This window comes from Anser anser (genome assembly GCF_964211835.1).
Source record: "Anser anser genome assembly, chromosome: 2".
Lineage (NCBI taxonomy): Eukaryota > Metazoa > Chordata > Aves > Anseriformes > Anatidae > Anser > Anser anser.
In genome coordinates, this window is record NC_139721.1 from 143555340 (window position 1) to 143575688 (window position 20349).

At 54.6% G+C, this 20349-nt stretch overlaps 1 protein-coding gene across 1 annotated transcript; it reads left to right on the forward strand.

Annotated features, from left to right (window-relative positions):
- Nucleotides 1–808: 808 nt before the first annotated feature.
- BMI1 (BMI1 proto-oncogene, polycomb ring finger) lies at nt 809–17510 on the forward strand. The gene is made up of 19 exons (XM_083827028.1): nt 809–1017; nt 2761–2872; nt 2966–3029; nt 3142–3176; nt 3493–3553; nt 3639–3695; nt 3800–3856; nt 4946–5001; nt 7013–7053; nt 11508–11613; nt 12065–12198; nt 12531–12627; nt 13381–13436; nt 13570–13620; nt 13886–13994; nt 14085–14130; nt 14679–14777; nt 15167–15247; nt 15331–17510. Exons 1-19 carry the CDS (start codon nt 888–890, stop codon nt 15658–15660), a joined length of 1722 nt encoding a protein of 573 aa, XP_083683154.1. The 5' UTR covers nt 809–887; the 3' UTR covers nt 15661–17510.
- Nucleotides 17511–20349: the final 2839 nt, after the last annotated feature.

A 20349-nucleotide genomic window follows, 5' to 3' on the forward strand; every position in this document is an offset into this window, starting at 1 on the left:
ATTTTTACACCTCGTGTTGTCTGAAGTGTATGCGTAGTGTGGGAAGGCTGTGTTGTCTGGAATGTATCTGTAGTAGGAAAAGGACTACAATCTTGCTGTCAGTATGCAGATATTAAAATCACCAATCTGGCAGGGGCCTTTACCTTCTACTTTTTGTAAAAAAATTAGATTTCAATATGGAATTTCCACTGAAGAAATATTCTGCAGATAAGGCTTGTTCAGTCAGTATGTAGATGTTATTTTAAAATCACCAAGCCGGCAGGGGCCTTTTGCATCCGTTCTTAAAAATAAATAAACGAGGGGATTTCAACAGTGAATTTCCACTTCAGAGATATTATAATAAAAGTTGGTCGAGGGAAGGCTGGGTTAGGCGTCCCCGTCAGTGGTTAGGCGTTAGTGTCCCCGTCAGTGCTTCTACTTTTTGCAAACTGAGGAGATTTGAACGCGGAGTTTTCACTTCAGAAACACCACCGTAAAAAGTTTGTCGAGGGAAGGCTCGCTTATGCCTTATCGGTCCAGCCCGTTCAGAGGGGGGTGCTGCGGTCCCTTCTGCCTATCCCGGTTAGGATTTTCTCCTCAGAACACCGGGGAACGGGATCTGAGGAAAACCCAGATTATTTACACGGTTCGGCCGCAAAGGCACCGCGACCGAGGGAAGGCCCGGGGGGGGCGCTTTCCTCACGGCTACGCGACCGGGGGGGGGGGGGGGGGGGGCGCGGGCGGGCGGAGGCGCCGCCGGGGCGAGGGCTCCGCGGAACCGCGGAGCCCTCGCCCCGGCGGCGCCTCCGCCCGCCCTCGCCCGGTGCCGGTCGGCCCCGCCCCGCCTCCGCCGCCGGTGATCAGCTGCCGCGCGTCACGTGGCGCGTGTCGAAGGTCACGGCGGCACAATGGAGCTGTCGGCGGCCGCGCAGGGCGGGTGGCGGCTGCTGGGCGACCCCCGCCGCCTCCCCCGCCGCGCCTACGCCGCGCTGCTGCGCGCCGCCTTCCGCGGCCTCCTGCAGCCCCCCGGCGGCCTGGGTGAGCGCGGCGGAGGGGGTGAAGGGAGTACGTTTGTATGGGGGGGGGGGGTGTTAAGGGGGCTTCCTGCTGGCACCTGCGCGGGGGTGGGGGGGGGGATGCGGTGTGCCCAGGGGGTCGGGGAGAGCGGGGGGGGGGCGTGGGGGGGTCGTGCGTGGGGCTGCGGTGCTCAGTGTTAAGGTTGTGCGTGTACGGGGGGGGTGTATAAATATAGGGGTATGTATGCATATAGGGGTATAGGGGTGTGCGTGCGTATAGGGGTGTGCACACACACAGGTGTGCGTGCACATAGGGGTGTGAATGCATGTAGGGGTATGCAAGCATATAGGCTTGCATGCGTGTATATAGGTCTGTGTGCATATAGGAGGCTGTGCGTGCTTATAGGGGTATGCGTGAATATAGGGGAATGCATACACATAGGCTTGCATGCATACATATAGGTCTGTGTACGTATAGGACTGTGTGCATGCTTATGGGGGGTATGTATGAATATAGGGGAATGCACACATAGGCTTGCACGCGTGTATATAGGTCTGTGTGCATATAGGGGTCTGCGTGCATGCATACAGGGGCATGCATGAATATAGGGGAATGCACAAATCGGCTTGCATGCGTGCATATAGGTCTGTGTACATATAGGACTGTGTGCATGCTTATAGGGGTATGCATAAATATTGGGGTATGAGTGAATATAGGGGTATGCACACATATAGGTGTGCATGCATATAGGAGTATGCATGCATATAGGAGTATGCATGCATATAGGTGTGCATGTGTGTGTGCATGCACATAAGGGTGTGCATGAATATAGGGGTATACATGAATATAGGGGTATACATGCATATAGGCTTGCATGCGTGCATATAGGGCTGTGTGCATGAATATAGGGCTGTGTATGCACATAGGGGTGTGCATGGATATAGGGTTATGCATGAATATAAGATCATGCATGCATATAGGTTTGCATGCGGGCAAATAAGTCTGTGCATATGGGACTGTGTGCATGCACGTAGGGGTGTGCATGGATACAGGGGTATGTATGAATACAGGGTTATGCACGCATATAGGTTTGCGTGTGGGCGCGTACAACTGTGTGCATATAGGACTGTGTGCCTGCACGTAGGGGCGTGCGTCTGCCTAGGACCGCCCGCATGCATATAGCCGCGTGACCCCGCACACACCGCGTGTGCATGCACGCGGGGGTGTGCACGCGGACGGCGCCGCGTGTGCGAGCCCAGAGGTGCGTGCCCAGCGCCCCGGCACCGCGGCCGGACCCTCGCCCGCGGCCGGCTCCAGGCTGCCGCTGCGCGGGGCCGCCCCGCCGCTGCGCGCCCGCCTCCGCCGGGAGGTTTCAAAGCGGCGGAGCCCGGCCGGCTCCCCGCACCCCGCTCCCCGCACCCTGCTCCCCGCACCCCGCTCCCCGCACCCCGCCGGGCCGGAGGGGGGCGGCTGTGCCCCGGCTGCGAGCCTGCCTTTAACCCGCAGCCGCCCCGGGGAACTGCGAGCAGAGGAAACCGAGCTTCTCCTCGCGGTGCTTTTTTTTGTTTTTTTTTTCTATCATTTTTAATGGGGTGGAGATTTAGGCGCAGCGCCGGGACGGACCGCGGGGTCCGTAGCATCATCCCCCGTCCCTTCCCCTTCGTCCCTTCCCCTTCGTCCCGACCCCGTCCCCGTCCCCGGGCGGGTGGCACGGCGAAGTTTGCGGGCTCCGCGCTGCCCTCCTCAGCGGGGCGTTTGTTGTAGACGATCCAGACCTGCAAGATATCGACCCGGCGGTGCTGAAGCAGTGCCACGCCGCAGCCGCGATGTGCATTCTGGAGGCAGGAAGGCAGAGAGCCGACGTGGCTGCCATCAGGTACCAGCAGCGCCCTGCGGCCGCCCCACTGCTGCCCCGGCTCACGGCCGAGCCGGTGCTCGCAGAGGGCCGATAAATTCTGCTTCCCCGCAGCACGTGCCTGGAAGACTGTAAATTGGATAAAGAGAGAATCGAGCAGTTTTGCACCGAATATCAGGTTTTGAATCCAATTCGAACACATTGGTGTTTTTCTTTCTCCCATAGCAATTTGTCTGAAGCTTCCAAATATATCTTCCTTTCTCTCCCCCTCTCTCTTTTTTTTCCTTCAGAAAAACAAGGATGCCTTGGAAATCCTGTTGGGAAGGTAGGTGTATCAGTGCCCATTAAAGCTACTCCGAAACTCTCCTGGAAAACATCCATGCATACTTTACCTGATTAAAATAAAAAAATACTGATTTTTCAAAAAAATATTATTTATTTTTATTTTTTTTACATTTTTAACAGACTTTAGAAAACAACTGTTGAAACTTTCCTTCCTCCTTTCAGTATTCCACTTTTAAGTAACTTTTTGAACTTTTCAAGGAGCATTACCAGCATTTTGTTGACTTTATTGATGGGCAGCTTTAGAAAATTAACTTCTTCTTTTAGCGTAGGGAACTTGTTACTGTTGTGTCTTTCAGCATAGGCAGATCTCCCCTCCACATAACTGATGTGTCTTGGCGCTTGGAGTATCAGATCAAGGTAATCTCAAAGCATCAACGTGTTTCTTTGGTCCGTCCCAGTGCTGAGACCTGACTTTTTTCAATGCTCTTTGTTTTTAATTTAGACCAATCAACTTCATAAAACTTACCAGCCTTCCTATTTGGTGACCTTAAACGTGGAGGTACGGTACTGCTCGCACCCTCAGAGGACAAAATGCAATATCATGTCATTTTTTAATAAAACTGTCTTTTGTTGGTGTGTTTGTTTTTTTTTTCTTTCCCTCAGAGTGATTCAGGATCGCACCCAGACGTTAGTTTTAGTTGCACGATGGAGCAATTGCAGGTACTTCTTTCCCTCCTCATTGTTTCTATGCTTGGCCCCAGTTGTGGATGTAAATGTTTCTAACACCTTGTCAATCATAATTAAGTGATAGAAACTATGCTCAAAAAATAAAAATAATAAAAAATAAAATAAAAATCCAGAGCTGGGAGGGTATGGGAGAAACTTCTGACAAAATTACCTGGAGGTGGTCTTGCTGTCTTCTCAAATGAAGCTGTACAGTAACTGATTTTGGTTGCATGTGTTGTTTCCATGTGTGCGTAAATATTTGGTCAGTTTTCATAACCAATGCGTATATTTGGGAGGGGATGCATCATTTTTCTGAAACTCTGATTTGCCACGGTTTGGGGAAATGATTAAGGAAAGCGGTTCACTGACTGAAATATGTCACGAGTAAAAATAGAGAACGAACTGGAGCCTCTTCAGTGGCGTTAATGGCACGTCAGAAACGTGGTGAAACAAACGTTGATCTTTGTTTAGCGATTTAAATGTGTAACTGAACAATGGAGGTATTGTAATGCTTGAAAGTGAGCAAACGGGGGGGAGAGTGGGAAGAGGGGCTGGGGGCAGAGAAGGCAAGATATTAAAACTGCAGGTTTACACTGCCGCTTGGTTCACGTGTGTCTCCAAAGTTGTCTTTGACATGCTAGAGGGTATTTTAAATTGGTTCACTGACTCACTTAAGCCTGGCGTACGTTGACTGGAGAATGGTCCCAGTACAAAATTGCACTCAAAATATTTTCAGGATTTTAGAAACGTATATAGCGCTCAAGCTTCGAGTAACTGTTAGCACCAGCCATTGTAACCATACCAATAAAATCTGCACGTTAAAAATAGTGATATATTTTAGGAGATCGTATACGTTAAAAGGCGTTTTCCTTCAGTTCCAACTTTTCTTACTTTTTTACAACAGTATAAAAAAAAAAAAAGGGAATTTATTTAATTACTTGCTGGCATTGTTTGTCAACTGCAACAATTCTTTGTGGTATAGGATGCTGGTCTCCCTTCCCTCTGCGTGTAAAAGAATATTCTGTTCTACTGCTAGCTGACCTTTAAAAAATGTTTATTCTAAGATGGCATTCCATCTCTCAGGATTTAGTGGGAAAACTAAAAGATGCTGCAAAGAGTCTAGAAAGAGCGACTCAGATGTGACCGAAGGAAGGTGTCAGCCTGCTGAGCTCACGTACTGATTCCTAAAAGCGTCTTCTGAAGGACAAACGTCTTTCATCTCCGTTTACATCTCGTGATCTGAAGCTTTTTTTTAATGATCTCCTGGATGAGGATTAAGTGAAATAGCTGTTCTTACGACCGCAGTTGCTATTCCTTGCTCAGTTTTTTGGAAGATCACCTCTCGAGTTAAACGTTCACCCACCCGCTGTCTTCCAAGCGTTCCTTCCCTTTCCCTGTGCCTCTGTTTCTGTGGTTTCTAATAAAGTTTATTCGCTCCTACTCCTCTTTTTCGGGGGGGGGGGGGGGGGAGCGGCCGTCCCTAGCAGCGGGGCTGCGGAGCACGGCCCCGGCCCCACGGGGCGTTGCGGACTCGCCCCTCTCACGCTGTGGGATTTCACCGGGCCGATCCCGCATCCCGGCCGAGCTTCGAGGTCGGGCGGCGGCTCGGGAGGCGGAAAGGGCCCTCACTGAATTTTCTGGGGGCCGGCTCGCCCCGCAGCCCGCCCGCCCGCCGCACCGGAGGAGCCCCGGCCGCGGCTCCCGCTCGACGGCGCCGGCTCCCGCCTCCCGGAGCCGCTCGGGGGGGGGGGCTCGTCCCTTCGTCCCCTGCTCTCCGCCGCCCCGAGGTGGCCGGGGCCGAGCACCTGCCGGCGGGGGAAGCACGTCGGGGGGACCCGGCCGCCCCCACGAGGTGCCGAGCGGGGCTCTTCCCTCGGCGCTCCCCGCCCGACGGCACCCGGCCGGCCTCGGCCCCGCTCCTCCGCGGCCGGGCCGCGGCGGGTCCCGGGCTGCGGGCTCCGGGCTGCGGGAGGCGGCGGCGGCTTCCCCCCGCCGCTCCCCGGCCCCTCCGAGGGGCTGCGGGCCCCGACGGGGCGGGCGGCGGCCGACGCGGTCCCCACGCGGGGCGGGACGGGGCGGGCGCAACAAGTGCGGGGGCGGGGGGTGTCCGGGGGGGGGGGGCGTGGGGTGTGGAGGGGGGGGTCACGCGTGATCGTGGGGGAGCGGAGGGGATGAAAGAGAGAGGAGCCCGAGCGGCCGGGGGGGGGGGGGGGGGAGAAAAGGAGGAATCGGGCGCGTTGCGTGGGGAGCGGGGGGGGGGGGTCGGGGGGGCGGCGGGTGCGGGTCCGGGGCGGGGGTCGGTCCGTGCCGAGCCGAGCCGAGCCGAGCCGTGGCGGGGCGGGGAGGCGGCGGCGAAAAGGAGGCGGCGGCGGCGCGCGTGTAGGGCCGGGGGGGAGGGGAGGGGGCGGCGGGAGGGGGGAGGAGGAGGAGGAGGAGGAGGAGGAGGGGGAGGGGGAGGGCGAGGAGGAGGAGGAGGAGGAGGAGGAGGAGGAGGAGGAGGAGGTTGCGGGATTGGGTCACGGGGAGGCTGCCGGGCTCCGGCGGCACGGCCGCTAATTCCCAGGCCACCCTTAAGGAATGAGGAGCCCCACGTGACGCTGGCGGGGCGGGCGAACTCCGAGCCATTTTGGGGCCGGTGTCAGTTTGCAGTGTGTGCCTTCAGCCTTGCATTTTTCCCTCCTCCACCCTCCCGCCCTCCTCCTCCCCCCCCCCCCCCCCTCCGCGTCCCCCCTCGCCACCAACTATGAAATAATAATAATAAAAAAAAAAAAAGGAGAGAAAAAAAAAAAAAGAGAGAGAGGAGAGGAGAGAGAGAGGAGAGAGAGAGAGCGAAAGCGAGAGGCAGAGCGGGGGGAAGAGGGAGAGACAATGGGCTGGTGGAGAGAGGACCCATCCGGATTAGCGAGACTTTGCGCTCCCGGCGCCTGAGCCACCCAAAAAGGCAGGCTCGGAGGGAGCGAGAGGGAGCCAGAAGGGTCGGTGGAAGCGAGGAGAAAACCCGGGCGTTTTGTAACTAACATGAGCGGAGCGCAGCGGCGGCGGCAGCAGCAATAAGCTTATTGCAATTGACAGCGTCTGCAGTTCATTTCAAGATGGCCGCTTGGCTCACATTCATTTTCTGCTGAACGACTTTTAACTTTCATTGTCTTTTTTGGCCGCTCCGATCGTCCCCCGCCGGCTCCTTCCTCCGGGTATGTATGCAGCGAGGTGTCTCCTCACCGACGGCGGGGGGCGGCGGGGGCTCGGCGGCGGTTTTCGGCCGGTTTGGGGGCTGCAAAGGGGAGCCTAGGTGTCCCCCCGGCTCTCCGGCTGGGAAAAGCGCTGACAGGCTGCTCCAGCCACACACGCACACATATAGACACGCAGCAGCAGCAGCAGCCCGTGCACTCGCTTTCGCTGCGCACCCACATTGGCAAATTTTAGTTCCTTTCTTCCCCCAGGTGCCCCCGAAAACGTTTCTGTGCACATGGCCCCCGAGGAGAATATTTATATTTCCAGACCCTGCTGCCAGCCCGGCCTGAGCGCCCTTTGTTTAAAGGCAGATTTTGATTAAACAGGGACGGTCGTGAAATCTGGAGCTGCCTGGGTCAAGTGATTTCAGTCCTCTCCGAAAGAAAGGCGTCCGGGGGAGCCCAAAATGTCAGATAACGCCCCCATTTTATAGAGACGGAGCCGCCGGGGGGTAGCGATCCTCCTGGAGGGGTTGGTAGGCTCCGGGGCGCCCGGCAGAAAATGTTATTAACTTAACTTGGACAAGTACTTGGGGGAAATTGGATGGCTCGTAAGATGGCGGTTCCCAGTTGTTCCCAGTGTCTCCTCTTACATTTGTGCTTCAAATGCGAAAGTTTGGGGGGGTGTCCCTGCTGGGAGAGGCGGGGAGGGGGCGACCAGGACCGAGGAATAACTTTTATTTTTATTTTTTTTTTAATTTTGAATTTGGTAAAGAGAGCAGTTTGGCTGCGAGCTTTGGGGACTGGGGTGTGCGATTTGCTAGAGCCTTTGGAGCAAAGGTGATGTGCCCGTGGGACGGAGAGGGGTTTTCGGGTTTCTTTCCTGCCATGGGGATTTTTTTTCTTTTTCCTCCTGAGCCCGGGAAGGGTACGTGAACGTGGAATCCTTTGTCAGGTCTTAAAGGTGTCACGAGTGGGATCCTCGTGCTGGCTGTGGGCAGCGCTGGGAAGTTGCTTGCGGATGTGTTTGCGATTGTCTGGCCTTGGCAGTGTGTAACGCGGGGTGTTTCCGCCTGTTTGCTGTAAATATTTGCGAATAAACAGGTAAAAATAAGCAAAAAACACGCGTATCTGGAAAAGTGAGAGAGTCACTTTTCAGCAGCTAGAAACTTTGATTCGCTCCTCCACTCTCAAAAAAGTTCAGGAAAACCTGGGCGCATGTGCCTATTTGCAAGCTGGGCACTAAATGGATTTTTTAAAATTTATTTTTTTTTTTTTTTTTGCGTGGTCTGCAGTGCTCAGAGCAGCCTGTTTTGCGGGACCGTCCCAAAGACCGGGCAGGTTCTGGAAGTGCAGTCCGGGGAAGCTACCGAGACTGCCCATTTGCAGCACGTCCTGGAAACCGAGACGGACTTTTGCTGCAGTTTGCCAGAGATACGAAGCGGTGACCTACCTGATCCCTTAATGAATGCAAAATTAACATTTTAGTGCATTTTTTAAGGGGACCGACGGTGGAGTTCACGTAGTTCCAGGGAGGTTATTTAAGGGGCTGGGGTCCTTTTGCACTCTGTTGCCAATATTCAGGTCTTTTCCTGGCCGCAGCGTGCTGGGCGAGGGTATCTGAGCTACCTATGCCTCCTTTGAAAGGAGCACCATCCCTCCTTAAAAAACACATGGGGGCATTCTTACGTGAAAGAGCAATAACAGACTTCTCAGTAGAAGTGGTTCTGGCTGATAGTAGGTGAGGATGTGGCATGACAGCTTCTTCCCTGATGAGGAGAGACTTTCCCGAGTGGATATAGGTGCCAAGTGTGCAGACCTGCCCCAGTGATGTTTCTATTTTTTTTTTATTTTTATTTTTTTGCCGGTGTATTTTCTGTCAGAGACCTGTCAGGCGAGCTTTGATAGTTTATTGCGTTTATGGATTTTTAATAATGTAGCTGATCCTCAGCAGGAGAATGCACTTCTGTTTTTCCTCATTTTGACACAGCCCGTTTAAGGCCTCTAAATAATCAGTCGGCTGGCAGTGTTTGCTTCCAGCAAGCATTATCTTCCTATATTTTACGTCTGGTTGTCCCATGTGTCAATGTGTAAATAAGTATTGTCCTGGCTAAGAGGCTGTTTGTATTGACCGTGTGAAGTGTCGGTACTCGTCGTCTTATCACCACGAGCAGGAAAAAAAAAAAAAAAAAAACCGAAGGGGTTTCCCTCCTCCCAAAATCTTGAGCTCGGGCTGCTGGAGTGAAACGCGCCGGGTCGGTGTGGCCCCCACGCAGGGATTTACACGCGTGTCCGTGTGCCCGCTCGGGCGGCTGTCGGCGAGGGGTTCCCTGCCGGCTCCTGCTCGCGGGGGAAGATCTCCGACGGCAAAGATAACTCAAACTCCGGGCAATAAATAACCCGCGTTTAGGGGGTCGCTTCGACAAAACAGGTTTCACGGTTGAATTTAATCCTCCTCCGGTTGGGCAGGGGCTAGGCTCGCGTGAAACAAACGCGTCGGTGTCCTGCAAGGTTTGTCCCAGAAAGTCAGGGCTGGCGAGGAAGGAGTTCTGGCAGCCGGCTCGCCTGACCCCGCTCACCGACGGGTTTTTTACTTCGGGGATTTGTCAGCTCCGAGGCGTTGGCTCGGAAGAACAGGAGGAGGCAGCCCGGGGCAGGCAGGGACCCGGGGGCGCCCCGCAGCCGCTGCCTCGGGGGGCCGGGGGCCGCAGCCCCGGCTCTGCCCGTGCTGGAGGGGGGCGAGCCGCCGGCCGGGGGTGCAGGGGGGGCCAGGGACCCTGGCAGCGGCAGCACAGCCCCAGAAAGCGGGGGGCTGGCTTTCCTGGCCGGTGCCAGCAGCAGGTTTGGGGACCTGCCGTCGCTCGGGGCTTTTCGCATTTGGCTTTTCTCTTCGCCTGCTCGCTCCGCTTTGGTTTGGGGGAGCCTGCTCGTGCGGCTCGTCCCGAGCTTCTCCTGGAGCAGCAGCAGCAGAAGTTTCCTTGCTAAGGTCGCTCGTTGGCGCTGTGTGTGCGCTCCTCGGGAAATACCCTACCCCTGTCCTGGGCGGGCTGGCCGAAATTCAAAGCGTCTGCAGAGCTCGGGCTGTGGGGCTGCTTGCGCTGCCCAGCATCGAAGTTCGCCAGGAGCTGGGGAGAGCCTCGCCTCCGGAGGCTGCCCCAGCTCGCAGGAGGCGGCTGGGGGCTGCGGCTGGGCGACAGGGGGGACAGGCAGCCGAGCCGGGGTGCCGGGAGCGCCGGCATGGGAAAGCGAGCAGCGAGCAGCTCGGTAACACGGGGTACGTCGCATTTTTTTTCAGGATCTGCCTGACAGAAAATAATTCGCTCTGCAACTGACGTGGCTGATAGGGTATTTTCCCGCTGCGTACTTTCCCCTCTAGCTCTTATTCCCTCTCATTTTTAAATAGTACGCGTGCATGTAGCGCTGGTGCCACTGCATCCGATGGGGGCTTATGGCTTTCAGACTGTGAAAATGACATTTGTTTTTCACTCTTGTCGCTGCATTGTGTTGACAAGGTGTTGATTTAGCTTTAGGAATGATTTGGTCACATGGTCCTTTGCATGTTGTCACTAATGTACCGTTTAAAGTCGGTTTGGGCTTTTTTTTTTTTTTTTTGCCTTCCCTTGGTGCGCTTTATTACTGAAAAGGAGGTGGTTTCATTTTATTTATTTTTTATTTTATTTTTTTATTTTTGCTTTTTTTTTTTATTTTTTAAGGATCCGGAGCCGTGCGTTGCCTCCCACCCGAGCACCTTGCCCCGGGGTGCTGCAAATCACTTTCCACCTCTTGCAAAACTTTGCACCGCTCTCGCTCCGTCCGCGGGAGGCTTTTCAAATGAGCCTCAAAAGAAGGGGGGGGGAGGAAAGGAAGGAAAGAAAGAGAAGAGCGAGCTGGGGCGGAGGGGGAGGAAGGGGAGACCGGAGGGAAGGGGACCGGGGGGCGGCGGGACCCCGGCGGCGCGGCGCGGAGCGGGCTCAGCACCCCGCCGGCGGTGCGGGGGGCCCGGGAGCGCGGCGGGGCTGCGCGGGGGAGGAGGGAGCGGAGGGGGGGGGAGCGGAGCGATCCGAGCCCAGCTCCTCGCCCCGAGTCGACGTGGAGAGAGGCCCCTGCGAGGAGCCGAAATGGCCGAGGCTCGGGAGGAGCCTCCCGCTCTCGCCTCCGCCGGGCTCAGACCCCGCAACCCGGCACCCCCCGGCCCGCCCCCTCCCCAAAATCCTCACCTCCCCCTGCCCGCCTTCCCTCCTCCCCCCCCCCCCCCCCCATCCCCTCGCCACCGGGCTCCCAGACCCCCAGGGCTCCCCCGCCCCCCCGGGCAGCCCCCCGGGGCCCCGTGTCCCACCCCCCCCGGGCCCGGCTGAGCTCGGCCCGGCCCGGCCCGGCCCCCCTTCCCTCCCCACCCCCCCCGGCCGCCCCCCCGCCCGGCTCTCGTGTGTTCCCAGCGGTGGCAGGATGCCAAGTGTAAGTGTAAGTTGCTATAGCAACCCCCTCGGAGAGCGGAGCAGATCCGGATCGGCACCGAGCGGCAGCGGCAGCCGCCCGGACCCCCCTGTCGGGCCGGCCCCGGTGCCCGGACCCCGCTCCGAGGTGCGTGTCCCCCCGTGTCCCCCCCCCCCCCCCACCTCGGTCCCTCCTTCCCTCCTCCCCCCCCCCCCCCCCCCCGCCGCCCCTCCCCGCTCTCCGGAAATGCCAGGGCAGCCGCACCGGGAGGCGCCGGTTCCCCTTTGTGCTGCTCGCCGGCAGCCCGGTGCCCGGCCGGCCCCCCCCGGGCTCCCCGCCGAGCCGAGAGCCGCCGCCCGGCCCCGCCGAGAGCCCGGTGCCCGGCGGGGAGCGAGCGGCGCGGGGGCCGCCGCGGCCGCGCCTCCGCGGGGGCTGCGCCCAGCCCGGCCCCGAGCCGCCCGGAGCCGCGGGAGCCGCCCCGGGACCCGGGCTCGCCGCCGCCGCCGCCACCGGGGGATGCCGGGCTCGGGGCCCCGGCGCCGGGACGCGGCGCTCGGCCCCGCTCACCCGGCCCGCCGGCCGCTCGCGTGTCTTGCAGAGCCGCCCGGTCCGCCGGCAAAATGCACCGGACCACCAGGATCAAAATCACGGAGCTAAACCCCCATCTGATGTGCGTGCTCTGCGGCGGGTACTTCATCGACGCGACGACCATCATAGAGTGCCTCCACTCCTGTAAGTAGCGCCGGGCGCCCGGCGAGCCCCTGCCCCGGGACAGCCCCGGGACAGCCCCGGGACAGCCGCCCCCCGGCCGGCCCCGCCGCGGCCGGCTTCCTCCCGCCGCCGGCCCTGCTGCTCTCTTTGTTAAAGTCCGAGTATATGGACTCCGAGCGTCCCCTTTTCATGTTAATCGCGGCTTATTTGGGTATTTGTTGAGCTTAAGCAGCGCGCTTCTGCCGATGGACGATCTGCGGGCTTGCATAGCAGAGGAGATCGCACCTCGCTCTATGCATGCTCCGGCGGCACCTCCACCTCTGGCTAAAAGGCTTCCCGTGTTTGCCTTGCAGTCTGCAAGACGTGTATCGTGCGTTACTTGGAGACGAGCAAGTACTGCCCCATTTGCGATGTCCAAGTTCACAAAACCCGGCCGCTTTTGAACATAAGGTAGGAGCGGGGGGCGAGGTGCGGCGCGCTCCTCCGGTTTTCCTCCTCCGGCTGGGGAGGCCAGCGGCGATTGTGCTGATGTTATCTCTCGGTGTGCCATTTAAATCTGAAAGGAGCTGTCAATTTCCGAGCTAACTTGCGCGTAGGCTCTCTCTTTGGAGTTTTGTCATTGATGGAAATTGAAGATTTCGCTGGATGCGAGGCAGAAAAGTTGCTGTTGGTCTTCTTTTTGCATACGCTAACCGCTGCCACAATGCCTTCTCCCTCTCCCCCCATTCTCATGGATACCAATCCGACAGTTTTTATCCCCACTTTCCATTTCTCACGGACGTGCTTCAGTCTGGCCATCCAGCAAAGCCATGGAAAAAATAAAACGCTGCTCCAACTTTTGAGGCTGAAAGTCAAAAGCCTCGAGAGCAGGCTTCTCGGTTCAGGAGTATTTTCTTCTCGCTGTTGCTTTTTCCCCGTTCTCCCTCTTCGTTTGGAGGACTGGTAGTTTTCAGGGCCTTCCTCCAGTCTGAGAGAATTATTTTTCAGTTGTTGTGCCGCAGATCGCTCGGGTGTTGTTTTATAGCAGCCTTTAGAAGAGTGTTAGCTTGATTATAAGGTCTTGTAAGTTAACTTTTTATGACTAGCCTCCTGCTTTGTAGGAGATGCCTCATTGTTGTGAAAGATTATAAATGAGGAGCTGCCACTCGGATTAAAATATTGCTTCATCTGCTTAATTTTATGGTTGTTGTTTTTTTTTTTCAGGTCAGATAAAACTCTCCAAGATATTGTATACAAGCTAGTGCCAGGCCTTTTCAAAAGTAAGTAGTTAAAGGAGTGTGTTTTTTTTTCCTTAAGAGTTAGAAAACCCCAAACCAGAACTGTTGTCCTGTCTCGCTGCCAGCGGTTACAGAGCACGTACTAAAAGACAAAAATGTATGCTTTTCCACCTAGATGAAATGAAAAGAAGAAGGGATTTTTATGCTGCTCATCCGTCGGCCGATGGTAAACGCTTCTCGTTCACAACTTAAATAACTGTAGCATTGACCTAGATGCTTCCCTGTTTCCTTTTTACCTTACAAATTAAGCGGTGCCGCGATAGAATTTTAAGATGTAAATTCAGAGTAATGGAAGTTCATTGTTTTAGCACTTTGGTAGATTTAATTCATAATCTTGCTGTGGAGATTTTTTTTTTTTCTTGTTGCTGAGAATTGCCATTCTTCCTGATTTGAATTTCAAAATGTAAATTATTGTGGAAATTTCTGCGCAGCTGCCAATGGCTCTAATGAAGACAGGGGAGAAGTGGCTGACGAAGACAAAAGAATTATAACAGACGACGAGATAATAAGCTTATCCATTGAATTCTTTGACCAGAATAGGCAAGTTCCTGAATGGCAATATTTTATGTTTACCTGATTGATAGCAGCTATATTTACTATTTGTTGTAATTGTTTCATTTCTTCTCCCAGACTGGAACGAAAAGGAAATAAGGAGAAAGAAAAATCAAAGGAAGAGGTAAATAACTTTCCTTTGCTCCAGAGGAAACATGACACGCGCACAAGTATCTTTTGAGTGGGTTTGTTGCTGAGAAAAATAGATGGAGATTTGTGTCCGGATCGAGAGGAGAACACCTCCTGCTGCCGTAGTAGGGAGAGAAGAGGTAGAACAGCTCCATACAACTGTATATGCAACCAGCTCTTAAAAATAAAAAATACCTGGAGCGTTGCTTTTAAAGTTGAACCTAATTTTTGTCATTCTGCAATAAATTATTTATTGGTTATTTTTTTAAAAATCAGTGTGTAGCACATATGCATTCTTAACAGGGATTCGGTATGAGATACAAATCTTTATGTATAAAATTAGTTGCATTTTTAATTATTTTCCCTGGAAGTGCAAGGTACTGCTTATTTCTATTGTCCCTTAGAACAGCAGAAACTGTTACCGTACCGTTCAGAATTTAATAACGCGCATTTTTTTAAATATCGCATAAAACGTTAGAATGCAGCTTTGGCGGATGTAATTGCTTGTTCTCAGTTGACTGATTTCCTTTATTATGTCATTAGGTGAATGACAAAAGATACTTACGCTGCCCAGCAGCAATGACAGTGATGCATCTAAGAAAGTTCCTGCGGAGTAAAATGGATATTCCTAACACTTTCCAGGTACCCAGTGGTTTTTCTTTTTGTTTAATCAGTCTTGCTATTGGAACCCCGCTAGCGCTGGTTAACGCTCCGCTTGGTTTACGTTTCTGGTCACTTCCAGCGAGTGCTAACAACAGGGCGTTTGTAACATGTTGACGGGATTCAGAGCATTATTTTACAGTATCTCAGGGCAGAGTTTGGTGACACCCTGATTTTTTATGTAAATATCGAGGTATCAAGAGATTGCTCCTTAACTCATTACAAGCACGTTTGATGTATGCAGAAATTCCCAGCTCCATTTCTGGCACAGCGGTTTTTTTTAAATGGTTTGGGGGCTGTGGTCACCTCGGGGGCAGCGCAGTGGTAAATACCAGGGCGCTTGCTAACGCAAGGTTAAATGTCTCGAGCAGATCGATGTGATGTACGAAGAGGAGCCTTTGAAGGACTACTACACCCTAATGGACATCGCCTACATCTACACCTGGAGACGGGTAATTAGCAGCCCGGCCCCGGCTGGCGGGTGCCCGGTGGTGGCCGGGCAGGGCGCTCACGGGGGCTTCTCTTTGCCTTGCAGAACGGCCCTCTGCCCCTCAAGTACAGAGTGCGACCCACTTGCAAGAGAATGAAGATCGGTCACCAGAGGGAAGGCTTGAATAACAGCGGGGAGCTAGAAAGTGACTCTGGGAGCGATAAGGCGAGCAGCCCAGCAGGAGGCATCCCTTCCACCTCCTCCTGTTTGCCCAGCCCCAGCACGCCGGTCCAGTCTCCCCATCCCCAGTTCCCGCACATCTCCAGCACCATGAACGGCACCAGCAGCAGCCCCAGCAGTAACCACCAGTCCTCCTTCACCAACAGAGCGCGGAAAACCTCGATAAACGGCTCCTCGGCCACCTCGTCCGGTTGACGGGCCCACGAGACTACCGCCCCCGCCCCTCCTTTCTATAGATCTCTCCATGCCATTACAGCTTTATAGATGCTAATACATGTGACTATCGTCCAAACTGCTTTCTTTTGTAGTGACACTGAACTTGGCTATAAAAGGCGGACTAGGTGACATTCGCTGTGGACGTTAATTGCGACGCAAGATTGAAATGTAAATTGTTTTCGAAGGACTGGGAAGCAAACAGGAGCGACACCTTCATGTGTTCTGAATGATGTGGAGTTGTTTCCGTCCCCGTCATCTGGACCCGGGAGTCTCCCGAAGTTGATATAAACCCTGGGAAGTAGTTTGTTAATCCAGACTAACTCCTCCATTGCGTTCTCTTCAATTGTTATTGTTATTATGCTGTTTTGTGAACCTGTAGAAAGCAAGTGCTTTTTCATCTTGAAATCCAACGAAACGGAAAGAATATGCATAGAATAATGCATATATGTAGCCATGTCACTGTGAATAACAATTTTTGCGTATTAGCCATTTTGATTCTTATGTTGCATCTTTAATTCTCTGTTGCTGCGCAGAACCGATCAAAAGAAAAGTAAACTTCAGTTTTACAATCTGTATGCCTAAAAGCGGGTATTACCGTTTTATTTACTGACTTGTTTAAATGATTCGCTTTTGTAAGAATCAGATGGCATTATGCTTATTGTACAATGCCATATTGGTATATGACATAACAGGAAACAGTATTGTATGATATATTTATAAATACTATAAAGAAAATATTGTGTTTCATGCACTCATGATATGGTTGTTAAATTTCTAAACTGGTTCGACCCTTGCAGATGCCGCCTGTTTGAGCTTTGCTCATACTGCGAGAAACACTTTGTGTGTGAAAGCTACAGTATTGGGAAAGCACATTCGAGTCTCTGATAACCTGGGGGCAATTGGCAATCTTAAAAGCATTTTACTGCCTTTGTCTTTTTTTTTTTTTTTTCAAGTGGTATATTTTTACTTTACCAAATGTTGTTGAAGTGATGCAGTGAAGAAAAAAAAAAGTTAAGGAAGATGAAAGTAATTGACCTGTTTGATTACCTTTTTATTATTTGGTGTGGTGGGACTGTGTTTTTAAAAGCACATGGAATCATTATAGAAGCCATAAACTATTTGGTATAAATTTTAAGGAACCAGCAATTTGCTGGATGAAGGCATTTTGTCTAAATTTGTTTTAATATATATGTATATGGTACAGTACTAACTTCATTAAAATTTAACAGGTACTTTAATATTTCCAATAAATTGTGGAGAATGCCTCCTCTTTAATGGCCTGCAAATAGGTGCATTTTATTAGAGGCTTCTAAGGGTATTATTTTTTTCAGTAGAAGGAACTTTTCCGACATAAAATATGAACAGCCCAGAACACTTTTCAGTTTGTGCTTTGCTTTGGTCGAACTTCGTGTGTGTTCATCACCCATCAGTTATACATTTGTGAGGGTGTTTATTCTATATGGATATTGTTTCATGTTTGTACGGGGAAAATTGTAGTTAAACATTTCATTGTCTCCAGTCTGCAAAAGAAGCACAATTCTATTGCTTTGTCTTGCTTATAGTCATTAAATCATTACTTTTGCATATAAATTGCTGTTATTTGTCCTGCTTGTTTTTATAGACCAGGTGATTGCAAATCCTCCACAAGGTTATTGCTTATTGATGTATAATGTCTTGTTAAACAAGAGTTGATATTTTTTCCTGTAGTAAACATGTACAGTTCAATTTCAACAGTAAAAACTTCAGTTTTATATACACGAATAACTTTCATTTATAGTTGATCAAAGAAATAAACAAATAAAAGGGATAATTCATTGAAAAATAGCAAATGAGCTGTGTTGATAATGTGGTATTAAAGGGGAAACGTTCTCAGTTCCACTTTTTCTGGGGGCATAAAAAGATTTTTAATGAACAGAACAGCCCGGTACTAAAATAACAGCAACAAAATTGCCTAGAAATTGCCACGCTTTGTTTTGGGTGCCGACCTAGGAAACATTTGCTGCTCTTTATTTGACCTCGGATTATTCTTGGCGATCAGCAAAGGGGGTATTCCCCCTTTCCCAGCCAGTTTCGCGTCCTCTGTGTCCGAGTTTAGCCCATGTCGAAGCTCAGAGGGCGTTTTCCCCGTAATTTCTGTGCTGGCGAACCCCATGCTCTGCCCGTACTGCTCTGCCTTCCTTCTCGAAACACCCTGCAGCCAAAGACGTTTCAATGCGAAGGTTCCTCTCCGTGCCACCGGGTGTGTGTCTTGGCGTGATTCCCCAACCCCAGGAGTTAATTCCTCCGTGCTCTTTGACTTAATTCGCACCGAGACCGACACCGAGCCCAACCCGAAGGGCTGCGCGTTCGCACGCTGCTCGGATCTGCGCTGGAAGGAGCTGATAACCAACCCTCGGAGCCCTTAAACGGAGCTTCTCCTGCTCTTTGCGAAGTGTCCGCGCAGCACAAGGCGCTGAAGCAGGAGGTGGATGGTTCCCTGCGAGGTTTATTAGGCTCTCGCAGCGCGTCTGGCTTCTCCCGGTTCGCCTGGAAAAAGAACAAACGTCGCCGGTATCTCCCTGCCGGGCTGCTGAAGCCGCCGAGGATGCTTGGGGCAGCCTGTGAAAGTAACTTTTGGTGAGCTGCCGGCCCTGGGCAGCTGGCAGTGCGGTGCCGAGCGGGTCCGGGAGGGCGATGCCCGGCGGGCTGGGGATGCTCCGCTGGCGGAGCGGCGGCACCAGCCTCCCCGCTTCCACCGGCTTTCCCTTCGCAGCCGTACAGGGAACGGGGTTTTTAAGAAACGCATGTCAGTCCCCGCTGTTTGGAAAGAAATCCCGGCTATCCGCGTGCAAGAGGGATCTTTTCGCCACCCGACATTGCGTTTGCTGGGACTCGGGATGGAAGCCGAAGTGTGCTGCGTTTTCGGGAGCCTGTTCCACAGTCCGGCTGGAGAAAGGCAGGGGCAGGCGCCCTGCGTGCCCGCTGCAAAGCGAGGTTTTTCCGTGGTCGCCCGTCCAAAATTTCCGCCCGGCTCCAGCTGCCTGCAGCCCCGAGCCGTGCTCTTGTGCCCGGCCGGATCGGGGGCACCGCTCCCGGCGGTGCTGCCCCGGGAAGGAGAGGGAGAAGGAGCGCAAGGAGCTCCCAGGCTTTAGCAGAAGACGGGCAGGAACGGGAGGGAGGCACACAAAATTCTGCAAGACAGAAAGAGGAGGAGCATGAGGAGCTCGCTCCGCCGAGCCGTTAGCCCCGGAGCACCAAGTCGTGGCTCGGAGAGACCTGTACGGAGCAGGCCGGTACCGGGCTGATGTGCCCGAAGATGCGGGCGGTGGGGGGGCTGCTCCTGCCCTGCTGTCGGGGGGCCCGGCCGGCCCCGGGGGAGCTGCGGGCAACCTCGCCCTGAGAAGTCCTCCCCCGTTTCTTTTTTCTTTTTTTTTTTTTTTTTTCCTTTTTTTTTCTTTGCTAATGAATGGGGGCTCGGAAGCCCGAGGGAAGGGACAAAGAAAGCGGCAGGCGTCCTTCCAGGCGGAAAACCGTTTTCCTCCCCTTTCCCCCGCAGCCGTCGAGGCCGTGCCGCTGGCCGCCCTCCTCCGCCCAGGACATCGCCCGCTCCGCACGGGATGGCCGAAGCGCTGCCGAAACGGGTCCTGCCGGGGATCGGGGGCTGACACCGGGACGAGGACCCCGTCCTTCCCCCCGACCCTCCCCGAGCCTCCTTTCGCCTTCACCTCGCCCCCGGCTCTCCCGTCCCGTCTCCCCGCCGGCGGGGAGCTCTGCTATTCCCTTCTCCGCATCTCCGGCGGACGGCTGGGCTCCCGGCGCTCGGCAGCTCCTGCAGTTCCGATCTTTGCCACCGCAGCGGTTCGCGAGGACCGGGGCTCTCCCCGCCTCGGCCCCGCTTCCCGGCCCGGCCCCGGCGGGAGGCCGCAGGCAGGTACCGCGGCGGGGCGCGGGCGGCCGCGGTGCCGGCGAGCACCTTGCGCCCTCCCGGCTTTAATACGGCGAAATTGGGAGCCTCTGTTTACCCAGCTAAGTGTTTCCTGTTTCCGCTGTTAATTTTTAACGTTCTCGCTTCTCCTCTGGGTCCTCGAAACGGATTTCCTTTATTTTACTCTAAACTGTTTCTTTCTTTTTTTTCTTTCTTTTTTTTTTTTTTTCATCTTTTCTGCCTACCTCCTAGGATGAGAGCGCCTTTGGGCTCCCCGGCCCCGAGCCGCTGCCCTGCTCCGCGGCCGGCTTTGTGCCTGCGGGGAGCTCCCCGAGCCCCGAGCCCCGCTCCCGGATCCCCGCCGGGACAAAAAGCAAAACCCTCGGAGAGCGGGGCGACCCTCGGCCCCTCCGCCTTCGGGGACGGGATATCGGCGTTAATTAACCCGCGGTAATTACAGAAGGAGCAGCCACACGGGAAGGACGCGCAGTCCCCGGGAAGCCCCAGCGCGGCCCCGCAGCCCCGGGGCAGGACGCTGCGGGCACCTCCCGGGGGCTGCGCGCCGCCGCCGAGCCCCGCGGCCGCGCAACTTGCGCGCGAAGCCGCCGAGCGACCGCGGCGCGCCCCGCCGGGACGAGGCTGCCCGGGCCGGGGGGAGCTCACCGGGGACCCCCCCCAGCCGCTCCGCCCCGCCGCGGATCGGGCCCCCCGGCCCCCCCCGGCCGCCCCCCGCGCCGCCGCCCGGGCAGAGGCCATCTTGCGCC